A 26,593-nucleotide genomic window follows, 5' to 3' on the forward strand; every position below is an offset into this window, starting at 1 on the left:
GCCGTAAACAAAAAAAAATAAGAAGAAAACTTATTATTACTATTATTATTCTATTCACGTGACAATAATAAATTTTTAATAAATATTTATTTATTTTAAAAACAAAAAAAAATCATTAAATATAAAATAATTAATAATAATAATAATAATAATAATTTATAATAAAATAAAAAAAATTTTACGGAAGACCCGATTCGAATATTTTGAAACACAAAAAAATAAAAACAAACGTCGCGTTTTTTCCCCCCCCCCCCTATTTCTTATCGATGATTGATTGATTATTTATACATTATCGTTTATCAATAATCAATAATAATCCGTTAAATAAATCATACCAAATCATAAAATTCCTTCGATTATTATAATCAAAAAAAAAAAAAAAAAAAACCGGAAAACGTGCATGAAAATTATTATTATTTGAGCTACCTTGATTTGAGACGACGACGACGGTTATTACGAAAATCAATAATAATAATAATAATAATAATAAAAGATAATTGTTTTTTTTTTTTTTTTTTTTTTACATAGAAAAATATACAAAAAAAAAAAAAAGGAAAATTTTTTTTTAAAAGAACCTGTACACGCGATTTCGTTTGCGAAAATGCTAAACCTAACAAGACCTGTACAATAATTACAACAATGTGCAAAGCTTATTTTTGCAAATTTTTTTCTTTCTCTCTCTCTCTCTCTCTTAATATTAATAATAATCACAACGATTATTATTATTATTATCGCTAGGAAATGTACGACCCAACACGCACCCACGCATGCACACACGCACGTTTTTTTAATTACGATTAATAAAAATTAAAAAAAGGCGCGCTCGCAAAAAACAATTCGAAAATTCAAAATGGCGGAAAACGTAAACAAAAATGTAAACAAAAAGCCGTTGACGACGACAGTAGCGACACACGTACGACATGATGTGACGTAATTTCCTTTTTATTTTTCGGTAAGTATATATCTCACCGAAGCGTGTGTTTGTTTGTTTGTTTGTTTGTTGCGTGTTTGCATGTTTGCGTTTGTTACGAATTCATCATCAAAAGTGACGAAATGAAAATATCCGACATTTTTTTTTTTTTTTTTTTTCAATCAAATTTCAAACTTCCGAATGATATTCGTATTTTCTTATCGGAGTCAATCGAAGACCTTTCGACAATACCTGAGCCTCTAAATCTTTATCTTCTTCTTGATACCTGAATTTAAAAACAAAAGAATTAATTAATTAATGCGAGTTCGCGTAAAGAAAAAAATAACGAACCGTGAAATGAAAAAAAAAAAAATTGTTTGCAAACCGTCGACATAAATTCAAAATTTTAATTCGCGTTTTTGTCGCGCGACAACATTTTTAATCCGAATAATAGTTTTTTTTTTTTTGTTTATTTACTTATTAGTATCATTAAAAATTTTTACGCGCCATTTTATTTTTAAATTCGTTCGTTATTGTTTCGACTTTAAACTTATTTCGATAACGAAAAAAAAAAAAAAAAAAAATTTCCCCGTTTTCTTATCAATTATCATCACGATTAATCAATCTTTGTCGTAACGAAAAGTCAAATCGGGGAAATTTGTCGACAAAAAATTATCGTGACGTCATTTCCCCCCCTTAGGATTCAATTATCAATTGTGTAATCCTTACCTTCTTACGTTTATTTTCCGTGTAAGAAAAACAAACAAACAGAATTTTCCGGCATGCAATTCATCAGAGGTTTTTAAATAATGATTCAAGCAGACGAAATTTTAACAGCGTGACTCATCAAAAGTAAATTAAATTTACTTTTTTTCTGGTTTTTCCAGTTTTTTTTTTTTTTTTTTTTAAAAAGAAAAATTTTTTTTAAATTAACATGCAGAATAGAAAATCAAAAGCGCATTTGATAGAATATTTCAAGAATTACTTTTTTTTTTAAAATAAAATTTGCTATAAGAAAGCCAAGGAAAAAGCAGCCGAAAAAATTACGGCGATTTGTGACGAATGAATGAATGAATGAATGAATGAATGAATGAATGAATGATTGATCGATGAATGAAAAGAGACGTGAAATTTATTTTTAAGTACAAAAAAAAAAAAAAAAAAATTTTTTTTAAAGTAAAGCAAGTGAGAGAAAAAATTTTTTTTTCCCCATTCATACTCCCTTCCCCTCCCCCTTCGAAAATGTCAAAGTTCAAAGTTCAACACAACTTTCAACAATGAAAATTTTAAAGGAATGGAAGTCATAAGAAAAGAAAAAAAAAATTAGAAAATAAAATTTCAAAAAAAAAAATAAAATAAATAAAAAAAAAAAAACATAAAATCAAACATTTTATGCAATACAATAAAAATTATTATTATTATTATTATTATTATCATCATCGTCAAATCAAAATATATAAAAAAAAAACAAAATGAAAAAGAAAAAAAAGTAAAATAAAACGTGCAACAAACAAAAAAAAATCAAGAAATAAAATAAAATAAAAAAAAGTCTAATTTGTTCTTTTTTTCCCCCCCTCAAATCGTCCGTCGTACACACAATCAAATCCTATAAACTTTTATTATTATTATTATTAATCATCGTCATCATTATCAAATAAATAAATAAATAATAATAATAATAAAACAATAAAATCAAACATGTTATCGTCATCGTCGTCACGATCGTCACTTATGAAATCATCAATTACCAATTTTGGTAAACAATTCTCTCCCCGTCACTTTTCCCTCCCGTTTTTTTTTCCTTTTTCATGTCCTCCTCATCGTCGTCGTCATTTTCCTACGGTTAAAAAGTTGCGGAAAAACAAAAAAAAAAAAAAAAAAAGGAAAATACTAAAAACCAAAACCCCGCCCCCCCCCAAAAAAAAAATTAAAATTAAAATTAAAGTTAAAACGTTTGTTAGTCACGAGGTATGAAAATTAAATTTAATATAAAAATGACGTCATAAAATAACGAACGACATTAATTTCAATGGCAAAATTATTTAATTACTTTTTAAATCACGATTTTTTTTTTTTTTAATAGAAAAAAATTCCATTCGACGCAGGTCATACCTATTAGTTAAAAAATTTCGTCCTGGAACATTGTAGGAGTGTCGTCAAGTCAAAAAGTCATAACAGAAAAGAAAGAAAAGAAAAGAAAAGTTTTAAATGTGAATGAATTTGATAGGCGTTAAAAACAAGGAACGTTAACACAAAACAAACAAACAAAATCAGGCAAAAAACCTTGAATGATTAAGCAGCAGAAGGAGTAAAAGCATTCGATTGCAAGAGCACAAACAAAAACGTTAATCAGGCAGGAAGTAAAAATACAAAACGAACCGTGAAATATGTTAGATGGAAAATGAATCATGAAAAAATGCGGAAAAATCGCGGGAGTGAAAATGCCGACGGAAAAACAATAATGTTGGAAAGCAAGCAGTAAAATAATAATATGAAAATCCCCGACAGGATTATAAGGTTGTCCGATTCGAACGCCGTCGGTATCATCGGTATCCATTTATTATTATTATTATTATTATTATTTGTTTCGTCATTTCCTACGGGTGATAATAAATTTTCGCACCTTTGTCTCTCCTGTTCCAGTAATGACGTCAACGCATCTCTTTTCTCTACCGTGTCCAACATTTCTCGTAGCAATGCTCCCTCGTGTAAAACTTCTTCGTGAGTTTTGTCACATTCTAAAAAAAAAAAGAACCATTTTTTTCGAACTGGAGAGTAAACAAAGGAAAAAAGGAAAGAATTTTCACGTGACGCATTACCATCTTTGGCTAAAACATCTCTGAGCTCCTGTTGAAGTCTCGCATGCCTATCCTCCAATTCCATTTCTTGTGCTCTCACCAAAAGCTCTTTCTCGTACCTTCTCAACTCGTTTCTTTCTCTCACCAATTCGAACCATTCTTGCAACAATTCTTCTTCCTCTTTGTTTTCCTCCGTCGTTTCCCCCCTCAAAGCTTTTTCCAAAGTCACCCCCCGTACTTCGAGCTCTTTTTGCTTTTCTTCGACTTCTTCCAATCTCCTTTGAATTTCTTGTGCGATTCTCAACCTGAAATCACGAATACTTACGATATAAAATCACCCGCGTTAATCATAATAATAATGATGATGATAATAATAATAATAATAATGATGCCTTTTGAGTTGAGCTTGACGAGCCATTCTTTTCGTCATTCTGGATGGTTTGGAACTCGTATCGACCGAAGCCGAAGAACCGTGTGTTGGAGTAGATGCGGAAAAAACATCATCGCATTCCGATCCGGCGCTTTCTTCTGTCGAACAATAATAATAATAATAATAATAATAATAATAAACGGGCCAACAATTTTTTTTAAAAAAATTTCAAATCGTCGTCGTTACGTACCCAAAACAAACGGTTGTGCTTTATAAAATCCCGATAAATTTGAATTCGGAGCAGAAGACGTGTCATTTTCATCGTAAGAATTAATTTCTTTCTTATCCTACAAACGATAAACAAACAAACAAATAATAATAATAATAATAATAATCATATCATTTTTTATCCTATCTTCTCGTTCGAATTTTTTATCATTATTTTGCATTCGAATTTCCACGGTTTCGTACAAAGTTTAAAAAAAAATTTAAAATCGATATAAATATAAATCGATAATAACGACATTTTCTCTCTCTCTCTCTCTCTTTTCATTAAACGTGATTTATTTAAAAAACAAACAAGCAAACAAACAAACAAACAAACAAACGTCGACTAATAATTTGTTTTCACTTAGCATGTGATTAGAATAAAATGAGGCGGCTTTATTAGTTTCACAACCGTCGAAATCGCTTTTTTTTTTTTTCGTTATTCGTGAAGGAAAATCATCGAACCTGATTAATTAACGTAATTACCTGAAACCTACGCAGTATTTTTTTTTTTTATCGTTAACGAACGAATGATTAACCTCCAACTGATAACATTTAAAAAAAAAAAAACCTTTAAAAACTGAAATTTCAAACCGTTAACAAAAAGAAAACGGAAATCCACAAAACAAATAAATAATTTGCAACCCCCCCCATCTCTCCTCCTCCCCCAGTAAAATCCTTAAGTTTAATAATGATTGATAAGGATATCATATGACGATGATAATAATAATGATGATGATATAAAATCCCACAGGAAATCACGAAGCGTTTTTGTTTTTTTTTTTTTTTAAATTAAATTAATTTTTATACGTCGTCGTGATTTAATTTCGTCAGTAACGTACGTACGTGCCAACATTCTCTACTCATCTCTTTCCCCCCCTCCGCTTCTTCCCTCTCCCTCTCCCCCTCTCCCCCACTCCCCATCATTATTTGTATTCATTACGGACCCCCAAATTAAAAAGAAAAAAAAAAAAAAAAAAAGAAAAGAAAAGAGAAAAAAACGCGCACAAGGTTATTTATACGATATTGCCAAAGGACAAAATTCTATCGTTCTTTCCCTGCTTCGTTGATTGGTTGTTTGTTCGGTTGTTTGATTGGTTGATCGTACGGATTCTAAGATTATAACAAACAACAACAACAATTTAAATATATATTCGTCATCGTTAAGAAAACGAAAGCTTGGCTGGCAACTCGTTTCGGTTTTAGTCACTTTTTAATCGTCGTCCTCGTCGTCGTCGTCGTCATCGTCGTTTTCATTTATTATTATTATTATTATTATTTTTATTTTCCGAGCGTGATAAGTGATATGAAAAAGTGCGATTTGCGTCGTAATAATAATAATAATAATATTTATTATTAATTTTTTAAAAAAAAAGTAAAATAATCACAAATTTCGCGATTCGAAAAGAAAAATTGGCACGGTCGAGACATTTTTTTTTTATTACCGCAAAGGATTTTCCCAATTATTTTTTCATCCTCGAATAATTTTCAAAAAAAAAAAAAAATAGTGACGTAATAACAATTAAAATAATAATAATAATAATGATAATGATAATGATAATAAAACTATTTTTTATTCGGTTGACCGACGGAAATAAAAATATAAAAAAATAAAAATTGTTTTTTTTGTTAATAATAAAATGGGTTGAACGCGACGTGAAAATTCCGTCGATTTTTCCATCACTTCCCGTCGGCAAAATGAAAAAATTTTCAAAACAAGAAATGATGATGACATTTCCGGTGACGTCAAAAATCAACATCGAAAAAAATAAGAAATTTTGTCTTCATCATCATGGTAAGTTCATTTTTTCTCTTAAAGACGTAAGAAAAATATAATTAAAACGAATTTAACGCATCGGAAATACAATAAATTATCATTATTATTATTAACGTATTTTTACAGGTTGAAAACAAAATCCGCGGAAAATCAAATAAAAGAAAAAGAAAAATTTTTTAATCATCGTAACGGTCAAGACGATTTAAGAAAAGATCATGGCCGCCGAGCGCAAAAAACTAATTGAAGAGAGTGTCAAGGCAATGAACGGAATCGAATCTTTTTTTTTTTGCTGTCGTCAAAGCAGAAGAAAAAAAAAAATTTTTTTTATTTTTTCCGGAGGGAATTTGTCACGTACTTACGGTACTTGTCACGTGATTGTGCACTCGAAACCGTATTCTAATTAATTTTTTTTTATTTTATAAAAAAACAAAAACGAATCCTTTCCCTCATTAATTATAAAAAATCTCAAAGGATCCCCCCTTCCCCCCACTCAATCTCCACCCGACGACTTGCCCCCCGAACGTTTATTATACAAAAAAAAAAAAAATTTTCATTCATTCATTCATTATTTCGCGCGACCTAAAAAAAAAAATCTCATGCAAATTAATTTGTAAAAACGAACGCGTTACCACCAGGTGCCTGAACTACCTGAATTACCTGAAATTTTTTTTTTTTTTTTAACCGTAACAATAAAACGCGCTCGCCCTACTTTTTACATTTTAACCAAAAATCTATTACGTAATTTATAAAAATAATAATAATAATTGATCGTTATCCTCCGTTTGCCTCAAAAACATACAAAAATTACGTAATCATTTTTCTCAAGAAGTGCGTGAGCGTGTGTGCGTGCGTGTGCGTACCTCCAACAACAACAACCGTTTTATTTCATTTTTACCGACGGCGACAAACAAACTACCAAACAAACAAACGAAAATTTAAAAATTAACGAGAACGTTTTGAGATGAATCTTTAAATTTTCGATGAGTTTATAAAACAAAAAAAACCCAGTCGTTTGTTTGTTTGTTTGTTTTTTTTTGTACGACAAACTTTTGTTAGCAGAAAAAGAAGAAGAAGAAGAAGAATAAAAAAATTTTTTTTTTTCGACAAATAATAATTATTATTATTATTACGCATCACGAATCCGAATAACAAAACTTACAAAAATTAAAAAGTAATAGCAAAGGAAAACGGAAACATCCAAGATCAGTAAACGTATAAACAAAGAAAGACAGAGAGAGAGAGAAAGAAAAGGGAGAGAGAAAGAGGGAGGAAAGAGAGAAAAGGGAGAAAGAGAGAGAGAGAGAGAAACGAGAGAAAGAGAGTAATACAGAGAGACAGAAAGAAGGAATAGGAAGAAACAGAAAGAAAAAAGAGAGAGAGAGAAAAGGGAGAAAGAGAGAGAGAGAAGAGAAAGAAAGAAAGAGAGAGAGAAGAAAAAGAAAGAAAGAGAGAGAGAGAGGATATTGAATTTTACATCCCGTTAAAAAAGAACAAAATGATAGGAAAATCACATGAACATGATAACCGTATATAAAAAAATTTTTATAAGTTCATTGAACTCTATTTAAAATTTAAAAGGCTTAACTTTGGACAACAACAACAACAACAAAAGCAATATATAATAATAATAGTACTTCTGCTAATAATAATAATAATAATAAATAAAATCGTAAAATTTAATTAAATTAAAATCCATTAGCGACCATTATTCACCGACCGTTAATTTTTTTTTAAACAAGATTTAAACCGTCGGTGAAATTTTATTATGAATAATCATTTTTTTCTTATCATTCGGAATAAGAATGATAAGATCGAAGAGGAGAAGGAGGAGGAAGGGGAGGACATCGAGGTAAGTGATACGAATAAAATAAGAAAGAGAAATCGCAAACGCACGTACGCACGCACGCACGCACACACGTGGATTTTATAATTTATCCACGCACGATTTGCGACCCATAAAATAATAATTTTAATGATTTCACTTGCTCCGGTTTTTAATAAAACAGCAGCTTCTCTCTCTCTGTCACCGCCCCCCAGTCCGTGCCCCCCTCGAGCCCCCCCCCGCCAACGTGATTTTGCATTTATTTTTTTTTAATCGAGTGACTTACGGTAATTAAATAATACGGACGACAATTACCGCAATTTCACTTCAATTTAGCTTTCACTTTTTTTTTTTTTGAAAATTACTTTTCCCGCGTTTTTTTTTAAAAATATTTTAATTAAAAAAACAAGTAATAAAAGTGGGAGAGAGAGAGAGAGAGGGAAACTATGTTTGTTTACAAAAAACTTATTTTTCCGTTAATGTTTTTCTTACGTAATAATTTGCCCGCCTTTTAAATAAAAAAAATTAATACTAAACAAACAACGAACAATTATGGACAAAAAAAAAAAACAAACAAACCCTGTTTGTTTTGCACAATAACGTATTTCTCCCTTCCTCCCTCCCCTCCCCACCCCTCGTTAACCGTATGTCCTTCCCCCGCCCCCGACGCCGCCTCCTCTTTTCCACGTCACGTCACGTCACGATTCATTCATTAATTACATATCTTATTTAAATTCATTATTCATAAGTTATTTAATGTCCTTTTTTCTTTTTCTTTTGCGAAATCGACTCGTTGCCTTTTATATTATTATTATTATTATTATTAATCACCTTCGAGCAACAAACAATGTCCTTTTAATTTTTCTTCCAAGGTCTTCCCCGCGAATAATTTTTTTTTATATTTTCCATATTCTCATTTCCACCCCCCCCCCCGGTGAGATCACCCGAAATCTGAAGAGAGTAAACGAAAAAAAAAATCCCCCCCCCTCATTTCCATTTTGTTTTTTTCATTACCCACCTCATTATTATTATTATTTTCTCACAGATAGAGAAAGAGAGAGAGAATAACAAAATTACATTTTCAAAATTTTTCTGCCATTTCATTTATTATTATTACAACATAGCCAACATATTTAACGAACGCGCACGCGCACACACGCACAACTACAACGTTTTATAATAAATAAAAAATAGTAATAATAATAATAACAGTAACAAACTCTTTTATTATTTAAATAAATTTCCTCTAATGAAAAAAAATAAATAAAAAAAAAAAAAATCAATTCATTATTATTATTATTCAATTTCATTGTTTCCATTATTTTTCCTTCTTCTTACATTACACAACAAATCATCAACTACATAAATAAAATAATTTTTATTTTGTTTTACATAGCGTTGCAATGTAAAACAAAAAATTACGCGATAAAATGCCTTGACCGTAATTACAAACCGAATAATTTTCCACGGAGAAAAAAAGAGAAAATAGTGTCGTAAGCAAAGTAAGTAAATATTTATTATTTGCATATGCAAGAAAAGGATAACAGAGACCGGAAGAGATTAAATTGGGAAAATTTAAAGCGCCGAATAGGGATTAGCGCGGATTAAGGCGCTTGAAGAGAGAGAGAGAGAGAAAAACTTCTGGAACTTTCTTTTCGGCGCTCGAAATATTTTCCCCCCCATTATTTTAAACAAAATAGACGAAAAAGAAAAGAAGTAATAATAATAATAATAATAATAATAATAATAAAATCTACCGGGTATTTACCTTAGGTTTAGCGGCGAGTTTAAATTTTGTCGAAAATTTATCGGCAGTTTTGGGAGGCGAAGGCGATTTCGACGGCGACGGTGATTTTTTATGAAAAAAATCCGAAACGGCTTGTATTATGCTTTTCCGCCTTTCCCGATCCCTCGAACGTTTTTTATCCGCCGTTTCAGTCTGGAAAAACAAAAAAAAAAAAAAAATGCATTACTCGAATTTTCCGGAAAATAGGAGCGTGAGAATTAACGGGTGACGTCATTTACCTTCGTTCCGGATGAATTGCTCGTGCTCGGACTGCTCGGGGATTTCAACATGGGATCATCATCTTTTAAACTCGTCGTTGCTAAATCCGAAGTGGATTTCTGTCCGGATTTTAATCCCAAACTCGGTTTGTCGAGTCCACGAAGTTTTTCGAATACTTTCGACGTCGAACTCGATTTCGAAAGAAACGAATCGTTTTTCTTCAAACTACTATTCGATTTTTTCACACCGCTCTCTTTTCCTTTGACCTCTGACCTCTTGGGAGTTTCGAAAAGATTTTTCTCGGATTTCGTCATCGGCGATTCCAACAACTTGCTCACTTTTTCCCGTATCGATTTCATTTTTTCTTCCGGACTCAAACCCAAATCCTCGTTCGACATGAGTCTTACTCTCGCTCTCGCATCCTCTCGAAGTTTATCCACGTTTCCTCCCTCTTTCGTCATTTTTTTCTCTCTCGGAGGAATCGTCGGGGTTTTAAAAGAAAAATTTGAATCCATAGACATAATGAAAGCTTCCGGATTGGTCAGGGGAGTGTCGGGAAGGTTAGAGTATTTGGTTCCGGGTCGGAAAGACGTCGGAGGAGTATGAAAAGTTTGATTATCGGACGTGTCGCATACAAAAGGCACTTCTGAATAATTATTCGATTCCTTTTCCGGTTTCGAATCTTCGATTTTGAAATCTCCGTTCGGTATGATAGGAGGTCCGGAGAGTCTGGATCCGGTCCTCGTAATCTTTCTATTTTTCCTTTCCGCGGGTAATTTTTTACCCGGACCGATTTTTTTCAAAACCATTTCGTGAACTAAATCCTTTTGCAAAATCCTTTCGCGAGATATCTCTTGAAGTTTTTTACTCGTCGTATTTATCAAATTGGGATTTTCCGCAGAGTCCTCTCCGACTTTTTCTCTACCACCCTCCAATTTATCCACCTTTTCTTCGTCCACTTCCGGTATCTTGTATTTATTTTCGGCGCCATCCATTTTGACAACTTTTTGTTTCGACTTTCTATAATCGATGGAGTCTCGAACGTTATGAAAAGGCGAAATCCGACCTTGAAGATTTCGAATGTATTCTTCGTATTCTTGATTTCCCTCGATGAGTTCGCTTCTTGGTCGCGTTATGCCATTTTCGATTTTGGGTCCCGTCGGAGTGATGGGTGACATGTCGAGCAAAGGAGAATAGAATGACTTTTCATTCACGTTAAAACTTTTACTCGGAGTCGTTGGACAATTTTTAATTGTTGTTTGTTCGCTCGTTGTCGATTCCTCCGTCGTCAAATCTTCTTTGACTTCGGCGCTGTTGAGGGGTAACGGTCGATATTTTTGTTCGTTGGAAGAAGTATTCGAATTACTTTTCGAAGTGGATGAACTTGAATTCGATTGATCGGGTGATTTGTTAGACGGTAATAGGGTATTTTGTATTTCGACAACCGGCGTTGCCAATTCGTCTTCGTTGACAAAACGAAAATATCCGCGACTTTGAAGGAGAGCGTTATTCGTTGCCGATATCGAATCCATTTCGCTCACGTCCGTATCCATAAAATCTAAATTTTCATTGCTTGCCAATAGTCGAGGTGCTTCCGTTTTACCACAAACGTGTGTGTAACCTTTATTTGGTAAATCGAGGCTTTTGGGTTTTTTCGTTTCTTTCGGCTTGTGATTGGCAACGCTCACTTCTATGTTCATTTTATTTTCAATATCATCCAAATCTTCGGATACACAATTGTCCCCGTCTCTTGCCCAATCCGATAGCTCGGTTTCGGTGAGAAGGGCGAAAGTATTACACGATTCGTCAACTGATCCAGGGGAAGAAGGACAACTTCCGGTTCCTTTAGCTCCACTCTCCATTGGCTTATCTTTGGAGAGAGACAAAGAAAGCGAGTTCTTACGAACTTTATCTGAATTTTTTTGCTGTCCTTCCACCAGTGGCCCCTGTTTTTTTTTTTCGTCCAACAACGAGGTGACGACGACGGGTTTTTCTTCCGGAATCGATTTCGGATCATCGTCATCTTTTTTCCTCATAGAATTTTTAAGTTCGTCTATTTTACTCCTGGCTAATTCGATCTGCTTCGTTATTGACATGGGAACTTCTTCTTCGCATCCCTGCAAAGAATCCGGTTCGAAACCTTCTTCGTCCATGAGTTCACCCTTTGAATTATGAATTTCCAATCGTGGCGGTTGATGTTTCAGTCTTTCTTTTTTCGGCTCGTTTTCCGAACTGCTCGTTTCCGTTTCCGACTCGGATTCCGACAAGGACACGCTTAAATTTTCCGATGAATTTTGAACTTTCCAAGGGATTTGCGGCACGAGAATCGACGTTTCGTAAACGGGACTCCTCGGCCGACAATCGGGAGTTTCGAAAGATTTATCATCGATTCTCTGCAATTGATGAACCCCTTCATTTTCCTTATTTTCTTCTATAATAGAATTTTTATTTTGAATGTCCTCTTGCTTCCGAATGGCTGCCATATTTTTTTCCCGTACGTTCTCATTCAAAACATTCATTTTCGACCTTTGATCATTTTGACCATTTTGATTCAATTTCCCACACACGTGAATGAAGTCTTTTTCCCCTAGGGGCAATTCTTTTTGCTTTCTTAAAATCATGCTCGTAGGCGGGAGATTGAGAGGAGGCGTGATTATCGTCGGCGACGTCGGAGGAATTTTCTTTTGCGAAGTTTGCAAAAACGCTTGCATTGTGGGACTGATTTCGTTGCCCGGATTCAACAATTTCTGACACTCGGATATGTTCGAAGCGAAATTTTTTAGCTTGGAATCGAGAACAGTGGCGGATCCAGATTTCGATATGGGATTCAAAGCTCCCGCATTTCCCAACAAATATTTCTTTCTCAATTCGAGTGATATTTTCGTCGCGATCCCTTCCGTCGATTGAGTTTTGCTCAACATGTAATCTCCCTTGCGAGGATTGAAAAGGGGAGCAGGTTTGGACAGAGCGGAATTTATCGTGTTTTTAGACAAAACGCTCGCGGATTTCGATTCGACCAGGGGTAGAAATTCCAATTTGACTCCTTTCCCCGAGTCGTGACGATTCGTTTTGGGTATGTTTCCGGATTTCACTTGAACTTTTTTAACGTCTTCGCACGCCCTGTTTCTCCTCAAGTGATCCGTTATCAATATGTCGGGTATTTCGTGACGCGTTTGAGTCGTACCATCGTGTTCGAATTCCGAATCCGTTGATATTTCCGTTGCTGAATTGTCCATTTCTTCCGACGATGCATCCGATGTCGAAGCATCATCCGACGCAACCTAAAAAAAAATTGCAAAAAACAAATTTAACGAAAAACGATCGTTGGAAAAAGAGTTTTCATCTTAATTTAAACAAAAAAAAAAAAAAAAAAAAAAAATTAGTTTAAAACAAGAAAAAAATAAATAATAATAATAATAATGATAATAAAATAAATTCGAACTGCAGTAGTTATCTTCATTGATTATTAACTAGAGAAAAATTTTAATTTTTGTATTTAAAAAACAACAACAGCAACAGCAACGCAGTAAAAATGTAATATAAAAAACAAAAAAAGTTAATCAAAATTAAAAGTATAAAATTTATTAATTATTGAAAATTAAAATAAGAAGACAAAAAAGAAAACCAACAACAACAGCAACCAAACGACAGAAAAGATCCGCCGGCTTTTTTTTTTTTTTTTCAACACAACAAAAAAATTAATTCGAAAGCTTTTTTAATGAACCGCAGTTCATTCTGCTCTTTAAAAAAAAAAAAAAAAATAGAAAAATTCAAAAGGAAAATTAATAAATTTTCCAAAAAAAAAAAAACAATAAATTTCCCTTTTGAACATTTTTTCATTTATTAAAAACTTTTAATTTCTTTCCCTCCTCTCTCCCTCCCTCCCTCCCACAAATTCCCTCGTTTAAATTCGTGTTAATTAAAAATCATATATTTATATGTATAAAAAAAAATAAAAACATGCGAAAAAGCAGAAGAAAATTTTTTTAGAAAAATAAAAAATAAAATAAAAAGATAAAAAAATAAAAACAAAACACAAAAAAAAGAAAAGAAAATCCATTTGATTCGCTAATATTTACCTTATGAAAGTAAAAAATAAATTTAAACAAAACTATCACAAACTAAAAAAAAAAAAATTTTTTTTTTAACTTTTCACTCAAAGGAAATAAAAAAAAAAAAAAACTTGGATTAAAAATCAAAAATTATCTTCTGCTAAACACTTCAAATACAATTTACTCTAAAACAACCCTTTCGCCCCCTCCCTCCCTTTTTAAAATTCTAAAAGAGTTTTGAAAAAAAAAAAAAGAAAACACGAACGAGAAAGTAAAATTTTTTCTTTTTTCGCACGAACGAAAGAAATAAAATTAATCCAAGTTCGTCACGTGTGACGTCATTAAAAATTTAAATTTAAATTTAATTTTTTCCACAATTAGGGCGTAATAAATTAAATTCATTATCCGAACGTAAAAAAAAAAAAAAAAAAATTTTTTTTAAACCGGCGGATCTTCAAACCGAAAAAAAAAAAAAAAAAAAAAACAATTAAAAACCCTTCGTGACTTGTTGAAATAAACAAATTAATTTTAATCAACAATTATTTATATATAAATTTTCATATAAAAGAAAAAATAATAATAATAATAATAATAATAACAACAACAATAAAAATAATAATAATAAAAAAAAACCAATCAACATCACTGCAAAACAAAAAAATCTAAAAACGAGGGGGGGGGAGACGAAAAAAAAGGAGCTAAAACGTTTAAACAATAAAATAAATAAATAAACAAAAAAAATCAATAAATCAATAAATCAATAAATAAATATTCGTAAACGATCGATAAAAAAAATAAAAATAAAAAAATTATGGACTAGATAAAATCTTTGGATTTTGACTCGAAAACTAGACTAATTTAAAAATTATCATCATCATCATCATACTCATAAATTTAACAAAAAAAAAAAATGGTAAAAAATAGACTAGAATACGTGTCACGTGTCGCCAAAATCAAAAAAAATGCAAGATGGCCGTCGTCGTCGGCAACGTGTCAAATCGATCACGACACCAAACATTTATCGTCGTCGTATTTAGGCGACCTCGGAGATGATTTCGATATCGATCTCGAATCGCGATAATGAGAAAATGTCGGAGTCGTCACCATCAACGGAGACGTGACGCTCGAACGTCTCACATCCGTTTCCTTCCCACCCGAAGAATTCCTTCTCGCGTTCCATCTCGCTCTATCGAGATTCGTTCGATTGATCGAAGAATGGGAAGTGATGGGTTTCGTATCGTATTTCGACGGATTGTAATAATAATGATGATTTTTACTCGTCGTTTCCGGCGTGACGTGACCATTGTTTAAAAGACTGCGATCGATTTCCCGTTTTTCGGGCGACGAATAATTGTCGTACACGCCGGATCCGTCGCTCACGGGAGTTTCCATGATGTTCAGACTCAAATTATCCTTTTTCCTCCTCGGTCTGACGGGTGGAGAAGAAGGAGGAGTAGGAGTGACGAAGACGTTCTCGTAAGAATGACAAATATTTTCATCCTTCGTTTGTATTTTACGAGAAGGTTCGGGTGACGGTGTAGGACCGTCGTTGATTTCCGGTGAAGTTTTCCCATCTTCAGCATTTCCGTTCGATTTGTTTTTCCCTCTTTCGTCATCTTTTTCCTCGACATCGTTTATTAAACCTGACAAAGTCTCGCTACCACCACCCTCGGCTTCGACTTCTTTCAAAAGGTTTTCGAAATGTTTTTCCATTTCTTCGACGCTGTTGCTTTCACCTTTCCCGACACCCTCGCCTTTCGATTTATCATTGCCGTCATCATCGAACAAATTCAATATTTCTTCCACGTCTTTTTCCGTGACTTCACCCCCACCCTTCGATTCCAATTCTTTTTCCAAATTTAAATTATCGAAAAATTCTTCAATGTCCGAATCGATGGTCGTTACATTTTCAACATCGATTTTAATGTTTTCCGCCGGCAATGCTATCCTGTTCCTTTGGGTGACTTCGTTGAATTTTTCCGCCAACTTTTCCATTTCCTCTTCTTTCAATGTTAAATTTTTAAAAAATTCTTCCACGTCGGATTCGGAATTTTCACACAGAGCCCGAAACGAAGAGTACCTGTCGTCATCGTGATCGTTCAAATCGCCATTTTGAGAAAAATTTCTCACGACCGGAGAATGCGGAGGAGGCGAGGGTGAAAATCTTTTGACGACTAAAAAATTAAATTTTCCCTTGTCGGAAAAATCATTCGAATTGATTTTCGTTTGAAATTCCAATGTTTTCGGATCGAGAGAATTTGTTTTCTTCAATGATTCTCTTCTCATGACTAAATTTTTATCTATGTATTTTTCATCATCAACATCAACGTTTTCCCTCCGCCATTTTTGATTTCCGTTCATGTCTTTACGTAATAACATTTCCAAATTCGACGATTTCCTCTCACCTCTCGTTCTCGCACCGAACATGTTTAATTTTTCTTCGAAAGGTGCGCTGCTTTTAAAATCCGTCACGCTATCCGTCACAACGGATTTACTTTTAATCAACGGATTTCTACCGTCGCGAAAATGACGACCTTCGGCAAACGTGACGCTCCTTTGCAAAGATTTTTGACTTTTAATATTTTTCAAATCCTCGCCGTTTTCCGTCGTTACACCGTCTTTACCTATACGAACACTCGAACCCGAGGGACAATTTTTAACATTTTTCTTTTCGGGAATGGGAGGATTGAATGATGATGATGATGATGATTGAAAATTTCGTACCTCAGTATCCGAACCCGTATCCGTATCCTGTCGGTGGTGATGCCTTTGAGGTTGTAGTCTCACTTCTTGTTTTCTCAATTCCAACGCTTTTAAATCTTCTTCGTCACCTTCGGTTGCCGTCTCGCTCTCGTCATCTAAAAAAAAAAAAAAATTTTTTTCTCTCTCGTTATTATTATCATCAATAAAGACAAAAAATAAATAAATAAATAAATCACGTGACAAAACAACAAACAAAAACAAAAAAATGACAACATTTATGTTATTATGTAAATGTAATTCCCTCAAATATATATATATAAATTAAAATGAACTCGATGATAATAATAATAATAATAATAGTAATAAAAGCTGAAAGGTGCCAAATGATATAATTCGGTCGCAATGAATATTATTATTAATATATACATAAAAGCACACATAACGTACACATTTAATACTTTTTTTCTTTTTGGAATATTCAAAAAAAAAAATAAATAAATAAATAAATAAAAATAAAATTTACTTACAATGTAACTAACAAACGAACAAAACAAACGAACGAACGAACAAACAAACAAACAAATTATTTTAACCATATTATCATTATTAATCGTATAATTTCAAGATAATACACCTTTGGTAGTGTATTATGTACATTATTTTTTTTTTGACTTGCTATTATCAAAAATTTTACTTTTTGTTTCTTGTACATTCTTACCATTTAATTATTAATTAATTCTTATCAATCAATTAAAATAATAATAATAATAATAATAAATAACGTACCACCGAAAAATTAATAAAAAATAATAAATAATAAAATAAAAAACAAAATTAATATAAAAATAAATAAACATATAAATATATTAATAGCAAAGTCAATTTGAAAAATAAAAATTTAAATACAATTCCATTATTATTATTATTTTTTAACAGTCATAAAGAGTAAAAAAAAAAAAAAAAATTTAAAGCAAAGATTTAAAAAAAAAAAAAAATAACTAAAAGTTAATAAATAAAAAAAAATAAAAAAAAGTTCAGCATCAACGCCTATTTTAATAAAAACATTTAAAAATATTTTTTTTTAAAAATTGATTGTTTACTACTATTCATAAAATTTCAATAACTACTACTACTACTATTACTACTACTACTACTACTACTACTACTACTACTACTACTACTACTACTACTACTACTACTCCTACTATTATTATTATTATTAATTCTTTTTTAAATCGTTGCTTTTGACATTTTATTATTATTATTTTTTTTTACGTTGAGCAAAATATTTAATTAAAATTTTATTATTATTATCACGCACGCGTCGTTATCACATTTATTTAAAAAACAATTTTAACCTATATTAAATAAACGTTACGTAACGTCGAAACACCAATAACAATAACAATAATAATAATAATAATAATAATAATAATAATAATAATAATAATAATAATAATAATAATAATAATAATAATAATAATAATAATAATAATAATGTAACTAAATAATAATAAGGAATCATTGATTTAATAGAGAAAAAAAAAATTACTTATAATTTCATTTTAAATGAATAAATAAATTAATATTACACACAAAAAAGTATTACTATTATTATTATTACTATTATTATTATTATTGTTTTAAATAAAAAAAAAAAAAAAAATCACAATTCGTCATAATATATAAGAATGATGATGTTTTGTTCGTGGCGGTATCACAAATAAAATTTTTTTAAAAAAATTATTCGTCAAAGTGATTAAAAATTATTTAAAAAAAAAAAAAAAAAAAACCCGCTAAAATATAAATCGATATCGATCGATCGATCGATCGATATATCGTTTCGTTTCTGACTGAAAAACCGTCACGTTATTCAATTCCATTGAGCAATTACTTAAAAATTCACATTCAAATGAATTTACAATGAATTGAGAAAAATGCGAGACGAAGGGGGAGGGAGAAGACGTCGGAAGGAGGGAGGGAGGAGCCGTCGGGAAAATTTTCTTTCCCCGCCCCCTCCCCCGGTTCACCGTAGCCCCTCCTCCTCCTCCTCCTCCTAGTCATTTTTTTCTCGTCCCGTAATCAATGACTAGATAACATTTGTCAATTTGAGCAAATAATTATTCAGAAAAAAAAAAAAAAAAATTTTGTGAATAAATTTCAGTCAGAAGCGAAATTTTTAAATTTTTTAAATTTCCCGCGCAAACGCGGATCATCCGGATCTACATCATCAACCGGCACTTCCAGCTTTTAAAAAATCAAAAATAATCGTTACGAATTTGTATGCGTAAATGAATAAATAAAATAAAAAATAATAAATTTTCGATAGTATTATCATCGTGGGTTCAAAACCGAAAACCAAAAAGGAATTTACTGGAATTTAGAAGAGCTAAATCAAATAAGTATCTACCTTCAGAGTATTCGTCGAAATCGTCGGAATCGTCTGCTTCGCATGAATCGTGACCGTTTTCATCCGAATCGTGAAGGCTGTGAACGAAACAAAACAAAACAAATTCCAATTAACGAAAAATTAATAATAACGTTAAAATTTATGACGTCACTTCCTCTCTCACCTTCCGGATTTCAACGAATGCCTTCTCGACCACCTTTCGGCGGCTTTTCTCGTTTCGTCTGCCGTCATGAGCGCTTCTTCTTCCAAAAGATCTTCCTGATCGTCGTCGTCATCTTCTTCGGAATCCGTTGCGTCCAGGACATCGTCGCTGGAAAATTCCGCTGCGGAAGCACCGAAATTTCGATCAGTCCATTCGTCCTCATCCATTTCGCTCGGCCCTTCATCTACGTCGCTCGCATTTTCCGCCAAATTTTCAAATTCGATTCTTTCGGGTGTTCCTCCGCGATCCGTCGCATCCGCCGCCGGGGGAGTTTGTAAAAGTTTATTAACTATAACTCCCGGCGGTGACGTTTGCTGGAAAAAAAATTCCAATTTTCATTCCATTTCCCATTCGATGACTCCCCCCACCCCCCTACTATTTCCCATCACTTACCTTTTCCGGACTTTTCATCTTCTGCTTGGCCAACGACAACCTGTGTGCTCTCTCTTGATTTTTCGTAAGTTTTTGTTTCATCGTTCCCGAATAACCGAAATGTTGATTGCAAAAAAATCTATTTCCGTATTTTCCTTCTCGATCGAATAAATAATTTCCTAAAAAAAAAAAAAAAAAAAAAAAAAAAAAACAAATCATTCGTTGATTATCCATTATGACAAACTGTAAAAATTTCAAAACTTTTAGTATACCATGTTCCAACACGTTAGTAAAGTGACAAATCATTATTATCATCGACAAAAAAATCAAACGGAAATGGTTAATTGAAAATTGGGAAATGTAACAACACGCGACGCGAGATCCTTCCTTACTGGATATAAAAGTTTCATTTCTAATTCTTTGACTCTGTTATGAAACTCCGGAGCCGTTTGCCTGTACACGTACAAAGAATAATCTTCGAATTCTTTATCTTCTTCGTCTTCCGGTACCCATTGATTACACTCCATCATGGCTAAACTTTTTTTAAATTGTTCCGTTTGCATTCGACGAAGAAATCTTCGACGCTCTTGTCGATCTCGTCTATTCTGTTCGATTTCTTCTAATCTCTTTTGCCTTTCTTCCTGATGTGCATTTTAACGGTTTTTTTTTTAAAAATTATAATTTACTACTATTCATCACGTGACTACTGATTTCCCCCCCCTCCCCTTATTATCAAGAGGCTAAGAAAAAAAAAAAGAAAAGAAAAAATTTTTTGGTTTCTTACGTCGTTAAAAGGCAATTTATCTCCTCCGCTTCTTCTCTTTCTGCTTCGCCGTAGAGAAGCATCCCCTCTTCCGACGTTTTCACCCGAGTGCCTTTTTCTCCCCGTCGAATTCCTCGGCAATTTCGTTTTCAATTGATTCGCAATGGCGTAATCATCTTCCGTTTCTTCCGAATCCGGAACTCGTTTGTCGTGAGCAACGTGAGGGATTTCTCCTCTGAACGAATCGTAGACTTGCGACAGGTACGAGAGCATGGTTAGTCTGTCGGGACATTCGCACTCTGCCATTTCTTCACCCGTCATGACCTTGAAAAAACAAAAACATTTTTCGTGTAACGCGTTATGACGTCATCAAATTTTTTCGAAATCGTAAAATTTTCAACTTTACCGGAGGTATGCCTAATTCTTTTTCTAATATATCGAAAGCTCTTTGGTTGTTTGCAGCCGTTTCTTCGACCCGTAACGTACTATAATCTAACAAATCGGGCCTGTACCGACTGATGATTGCACAAAGAATCAAACCATCTTTGAAAGAATACGTCATGTTTTCCACGTGTAACTCTGGGTGCATACAAACTTGTCGTTTTATCCACAACAACAGAGTATCGGGATGAACTTGAGAGTCTGAAATTGGGGGGAAAAAAATTAAAAAAATGTCTCATAAAAAGGATCGCGTCCCGTCCCGTCCCGTTCCATCCCGTTCCGCCACCAACCTTTTTTTCTTTTTTTCTTTGGCACTTCTTGTGTTGTTGTCGGAGCTATTGCTAATTCCATGCTAGCCGGATCATCCGTTTCGAATAAATTTCTAACTTGAAGAGGAAGAACGGACCTGAAATGACAATTTAAAAAAAAAAACAGAGAGTGACGTCACATCATTATTTAATGTACTGATTTTAAAGGGGGAAAAAAACAACCCCGAACCGATCACTCACCTACTATTTAAATTAGGGTACCTAGTGTGGGGATCGAGCGTGTAAGTTAGTGGATCTTTTTGCAAATTTTCCGGAGTCGTTTGTCCGAGTAATCTGTAAATCGATTCTCTTTCCGCTAAAACTTCCAACGGATTTATGGCTCCGTTCACAGCCCAATTTTTTATAACCCAACAAGCATCCATGCAAGATAAAAATCCTCTCGCGCATCCGGACCCGGTAGGCCAAAAAGGCTAAACAAAAAAAAAAAAAAATTATTATTTTTTATTTTAAAACCACGTGGTCAACGACGTTCGCGACGTTCGTCTGAACACATTCCTGACATTCACGTACCTCTAATAAACTATCGCCAACCAATAACTGAAGCAATTTATGCCCGTTTTTTTCAATTATTCTCGATGCGTTTTCGGCTGCGTACATGGACGTGAAATCGAACATGGCGACATCGGGTTGACCGTGATGATTCACGGCAAAATCCAAATCCGGCAACAAATAATTCGTAGAAAAATCTGCGGCTTCTTTGGCATATTTCAACAATGCTTCTTTATCAACATTGGCAGGATCCAACAATCTGGCAGTATCCGTATAATCCTGTAAAACAACAAACAATAAATTTTTTTGTATGCAGGTCGCGCATACCCCCGAAATACCAACATTACAAAAAAAAAAAAAAACGAACCTGTAAAATGACTCCCTTATCGATTAAACTATGCTTTTTGGCAGTCATGACAAAATAATGAGTGTCATCTTTGTAATAAACAATATTTTCCAAATCTATTCCAGTATCCGAATATAAATCTTTAAAAAATTTCTGATTGAAAATAAAAGCGACCCCTGGAACAAACAAACAAACAAACAAACGAAAAACAATAAATTTCATTCTTCGAAATTAAAATTCCCCCCCCCAACCCCTCCCTCCCCTCCTATTTTATTGGAGTGTCACACGTATTATCTTAGTTAAATATTTCTCAACCGGAAGTCAGATACGTGCCGGTTAAACAACTTTTAAAAAATAAAATAAAATAAAATAATGCATTGTGTGTAAAACACCGTAAAAATAAATTTTAAAAACAAAAAAAAAAAAAAAAAAAAAAAAAATGAAAATGAATGAACGCCGACCGACGTGCCCAACTTGGAAAAATAATAATAATAATAATAAATTTATCTTGCGTTTAAATGAAATTTTTGTCGCGCTCAACTTGATAAAAAAACAAAAACAAACAAACAAACAGAGACACACACCTGATATTTCCTGGACTCTGGCCTCGGCTTCGGTTCTTCTATTGATAAAATTGGCAGTGATGGCTATTGCCAGTTTTCCACGAAATTCTTTCCTTTTAAATCCTTCCAATGTGTTCCTTTTTCCATCGGCTCCGATGAGAACGTCGAATTCGTATTGCGACACGGGATGATCCGATGGGGTAACTAACGCTTTCCATCCCGTTTCTGTTAATAAAAAAGGAAAAAAAATAAGAATCAGAGAGAAAGAGAGAGAGAGAGAGAGAGAAACTCGCGGTCGATGATTCTCTTCTACCAAATATATATAAAAACATTCCATAAATGGCGGCGCGCATTTAAATATCATGAATACCATTTTGCCTTTTTTTTTAAAACTTTAACGATTTCAGGTACAGTCAATAATACAAATACACACAAATAAATAACCGTCAAAATTTTGTTTTCAAGGTAAGGCTTCTTCATCATTTTGGACAACACAAACCTTGGCCTCTTCCTGTCTGTTCCTTGCCTCATTTATATATATAAATTGCGTTTTAACTAGAATGAAGGAGAGAGAGAGAGAGAGAGAGAGAGAGAGAGAGAGAGAGAGAGAGAGAGAGAGAGAGAGAGAGAGAGAAAGAAGAAAAAAAAAATAGAATTTCACGTTAATCGATCGCAACGATCGATCAATCAATCATTTATAATGTTTTGTTTTCGTTTCGTAAATTTTTCTGAAAAATTTACCGCATGCTTGATTTTTCTCTGATCGATTGATCGATCGATCGATCGATCGTTCGATTAGTCGAAAGGAATAAATATATGCATCCACGTTAAAAACCTCGTCGTCGACGAAGGAGTCGGATAAAAAAAAATTTTGTCTCCCTATGTGTCTCTTTAAAATCTCATCCCCCCTGCGACTCCCGTATTATCGCGAATAAATTTTATTTCCCCTCCCCTCCCTTCCTTGAAATTAATCAAATGGAAACTCTAAAATACTTACTTTCCGTATCTTGATTTGCTGGAGGAGGAATCAAAGAATCAAAAGCGACGCCCTCGTGAATTTCAACTCCGAGAATCAAAGCAACTTTGAGCAAAATAAATTGCAATTGCCTAATACCTACAAACAAACAAGCAAACAAACAAACAATAAATATACAAATTTTATTATTTTTATTATTTCAATCGAATCTAATATTTTTGCTTATTATGACTATTTTTTTTTCCCGCCCCTCTCGCCCGCTCGCTCGCCCGCTCGCACCCACGTGCTCTCAACCCTCCCACGTGTCACAATCATTTTTTCGTTCGCAGGTGGATTTTTAAAACTCACTGATGTGATCGATGGCTCCCGCGCAAAATTTGCCAAAAAATTTCTTGGCACCCAATCCTCTGAGATCTTGTATAACGAATGGCCACAAATGAAGGACGTTGTTACGCGTTATTCGATCTCTTTTCTCGAGGACCACAACTCTGGCACCCAACAATTGAGCTTCTATGGCCGCTCTTAATCCGCACGGTCCGGCACCGATGATAAGTACCTGAACAAAAAAAATAACAAAAAGTCAAATTTTTTTTTTTTTTCTAATTTGCTATTACGGAAATTACAAGGTCAACGATAATAAAATCTCGTTTTCTTATCTCTTGGGAGGAGGAGGGGGGGGGCATATTCGAGACCCCAACGGGTGAAAGGTTAATTCGCTCTACAACAAAAGGGTCAAATATGTTTCAAAAAAAAAAAATTATCTAGCAAAGATATTTAATTTATTGTCTGTCCTTGACATACGCCCCAATTTTTTTTTTGGATAGAAACATCAAATCAAATCGTTTTCCCCCCTCCTTGAATCACGTGACACTCACCTTATTTTGAGAGCAAGCTTTCCCTCTGTTGTAACATTTGTGACTAGCTCGTTTGTCGAACTTGTTCCAAAGAGCCTGAGCCTTCCAGCTCCCTAATTTCGCTTTTAACTTTGGATAAAACTGCAGAAAATTCGTCGGCTTGATTTTAAGGATATCACAGAGGTGTCGATGATGATATAAAATGGATTTGAGCGTTGTCGCAGCGCAAAATTGATCGAAAACATCGCTCGCGAGTGCAGTTTCCGGTGAAACTGGAGGCTTCCGATTCATCATTTCCGTTTTTTCGACATCTGAATGAGGGGGAAAAAAAAAAAATTATAAAATTATAAACTTGTAAAATCAAAAAAACCGAAAAAGCAATTTGAATTATAATTTTAGCCACCATTTACACCGCCCTGAACCCGCTAGCTAACTACCTACCTAGGTACCCATGCACCTCATATTAACAAATTAACGTGTTTCCAGGTGTAAATTCAGGTTTTTTTTTTTTTCGGCACAAAATAATAATAATGATAAAACGCATTTCGCTTCAACACACAATTATTATTATTATTTTTTTAAACAATGAAACTATTATTTAAAAAAAAAAAAAAATGACTACACATAATCGTTCACGCACCCTGCAAATAAGACGTAACAGACACGCACGCACACGCACGCACACACTAGGATTCACGTTTAAAAATCGAAACCAGGACAAAATAATTATTTATTTATTTATTTATTAAATTATTATTATTATTATTAAAATTCTCTCTTTTCTTTCGTACTTTTTAAATGTAATTAATATTCATGGATTCGCAAACATCGATAATTACACATTTTTCGCCTCAAGCATTACAAAGTATGTAAGTCAATACACTCCCTGTAGGCGGGTTACATCCGAGTTTGTTACAAATTAACAACGACAACCGACAACCAACAACCAACAACAACAACAACAACTAAAAATTGATTCATAAATATTATATATAGTTATAGGTGGAACTTTCCAAACGCACACGATAGAAACGCCAAAAAAAAAAAAAATTTATTTTTTTTTATTTTTTTATTTTTTGTCTCTTTAAGGATTGGCTTTTACGGCTGCATTTTTCTCTCTCTCTCTCTTTCTTTTTCTACGTTTTATTTTCACTTTAGGTACGTTTTGAAATTTTTTTTTTTTTCATTCAAAAAAAAAAAAAAAAAAAAAAAAAAACCAAACCGGAACGGGGACAGTTAACAGGAAACAATTTATTTATTTATTTATTTCACAAAACGTAACCTTGGCCTTCAAATTGAAATTGGTATCAAAAAAAGAAGACACGAAAAATCGATGCCGAGAGAAAATCGATTTTCTTTTTTTTTTGTTTTTCTGGGTAACCTTTAAAAAAATAAGAAAAAAGGGAAAACAATCGAGAACATTCAAAAATATTTCGACACGATACAAACTCGTAAATACCCTTCTCGCTTTCCGGGGGAGAGAGAGAGAGAGAGAGAGAGAGAGAGAGAGAGAAAAAAAGGATCGATTTTTAAATATAGACTCGAATCGCTATATTTCTCGAATTTAATTTTTCGATCGATAAATTTCGATTTAAATAGTCGGAATCATTAATTTGGCCTTTTGATTTTCTCACTCTCTCTCTCTCTCTCTCATTGTAAAAACAAATAAAAATTTCGACAAAATAATAATAATAATAAAAAATCGTTTAACTTTTTTTCGCTTATGCGCTATCAATTACAATCAACAAATTTGCTTTCGAAGCTATTTAAACCCCTCCCCTCCCCTCCCCTCAAAAAAAAAAACAAAAAATGAAACTATGATAATAATAATAATAATAATAATAATAATAATAATATAAAAATTCAAATTGAGCAACAACACCGATATTGTTTTTATTTTTTTATTTTAACATTTTTAAATTGCACCACATTATCATTATTATTATTATTATTATTATTATTATTATTATTATTATTTTGGCATTTATTAATAATATTCTTACGCTTTTGCAAAAAAAAAAATAAAACAAAATAACGTTTAGCATAAATTTTTTTTTTTTAAATCCGGACCATTAGCCTACTTTTTAATTTCACATTTTAAAAAAAAAAAAAAAAAAGAAAAAATTGAAACAGGAATTTTAACT

At 32.9% G+C, this 26,593-nt stretch overlaps 5 protein-coding genes across 5 annotated transcripts; all 5 read right to left on the reverse strand.

The window, feature by feature from the left end:
• Positions 1 to 1,099: 1,099 nt before the first annotated feature.
• Positions 1,100 to 5,212, reverse strand: Phum_PHUM131550 (uncharacterized protein; the record flags this gene model as incomplete). Its single annotated transcript, XM_002424446.1, has 6 exons — positions 1,100 to 1,196; positions 3,534 to 3,648; positions 3,730 to 3,996; positions 4,120 to 4,236; positions 4,329 to 4,425; positions 5,192 to 5,212. The coding sequence occupies 6 exons, from the start codon at positions 5,210 to 5,212 to the stop codon at positions 1,100 to 1,102; spliced, it is 714 nt and encodes a 237-aa protein (XP_002424491.1).
• Positions 5,213 to 9,519: 4,307 nt separating this feature from the next.
• Phum_PHUM131560 (uncharacterized protein) lies at positions 9,520 to 13,409 on the reverse strand (the record flags this gene model as incomplete). Its single annotated transcript, XM_002424447.1, has 4 exons — positions 9,520 to 9,556; positions 9,702 to 9,883; positions 9,970 to 13,230; positions 13,392 to 13,409. 4 exons carry the CDS (start codon positions 13,407 to 13,409, stop codon positions 9,520 to 9,522), a joined length of 3,498 nt encoding a protein of 1,165 aa, XP_002424492.1.
• A 1,594-nt stretch (positions 13,410 to 15,003) lies between these two features.
• Phum_PHUM131570 (uncharacterized protein) lies at positions 15,004 to 17,300 on the reverse strand (the record flags this gene model as incomplete). Its single annotated transcript, XM_002424448.1, has 2 exons — positions 15,004 to 16,851; positions 17,232 to 17,300. The coding sequence occupies 2 exons, from the start codon at positions 17,298 to 17,300 to the stop codon at positions 15,004 to 15,006; spliced, it is 1,917 nt and encodes a 638-aa protein (XP_002424493.1).
• Positions 17,301 to 18,934: 1,634 nt separating this feature from the next.
• Positions 18,935 to 19,994, reverse strand: Phum_PHUM131580 (uncharacterized protein; the record flags this gene model as incomplete). The annotated part of the gene is made up of 5 exons (XM_002424449.1): positions 18,935 to 18,951; positions 19,079 to 19,191; positions 19,278 to 19,630; positions 19,710 to 19,867; positions 19,961 to 19,994. 5 exons carry the CDS (start codon positions 19,992 to 19,994, stop codon positions 18,935 to 18,937), a joined length of 675 nt encoding a protein of 224 aa, XP_002424494.1.
• A 20-nt stretch (positions 19,995 to 20,014) lies between these two features.
• On the reverse strand, positions 20,015 to 24,740 carry Phum_PHUM131590 (protein MICAL-3, putative; the record flags this gene model as incomplete). The annotated part of the gene is made up of 11 exons (XM_002424450.1): positions 20,015 to 20,329; positions 20,473 to 20,775; positions 20,858 to 21,093; positions 21,183 to 21,298; positions 21,402 to 21,631; positions 21,732 to 21,989; positions 22,078 to 22,232; positions 22,641 to 22,844; positions 23,617 to 23,733; positions 23,944 to 24,151; positions 24,471 to 24,740. 11 exons carry the CDS (start codon positions 24,738 to 24,740, stop codon positions 20,015 to 20,017), a joined length of 2,412 nt encoding a protein of 803 aa, XP_002424495.1.
• Between the last annotated feature and the right edge of the window lie 1,853 nt (positions 24,741 to 26,593).

This window comes from Pediculus humanus, genomic scaffold (assembly GCF_000006295.1).
Source record: "Pediculus humanus corporis 1103172107477 genomic scaffold, whole genome shotgun sequence".
NCBI lineage: Eukaryota > Metazoa > Arthropoda > Insecta > Psocodea > Pediculidae > Pediculus > Pediculus humanus.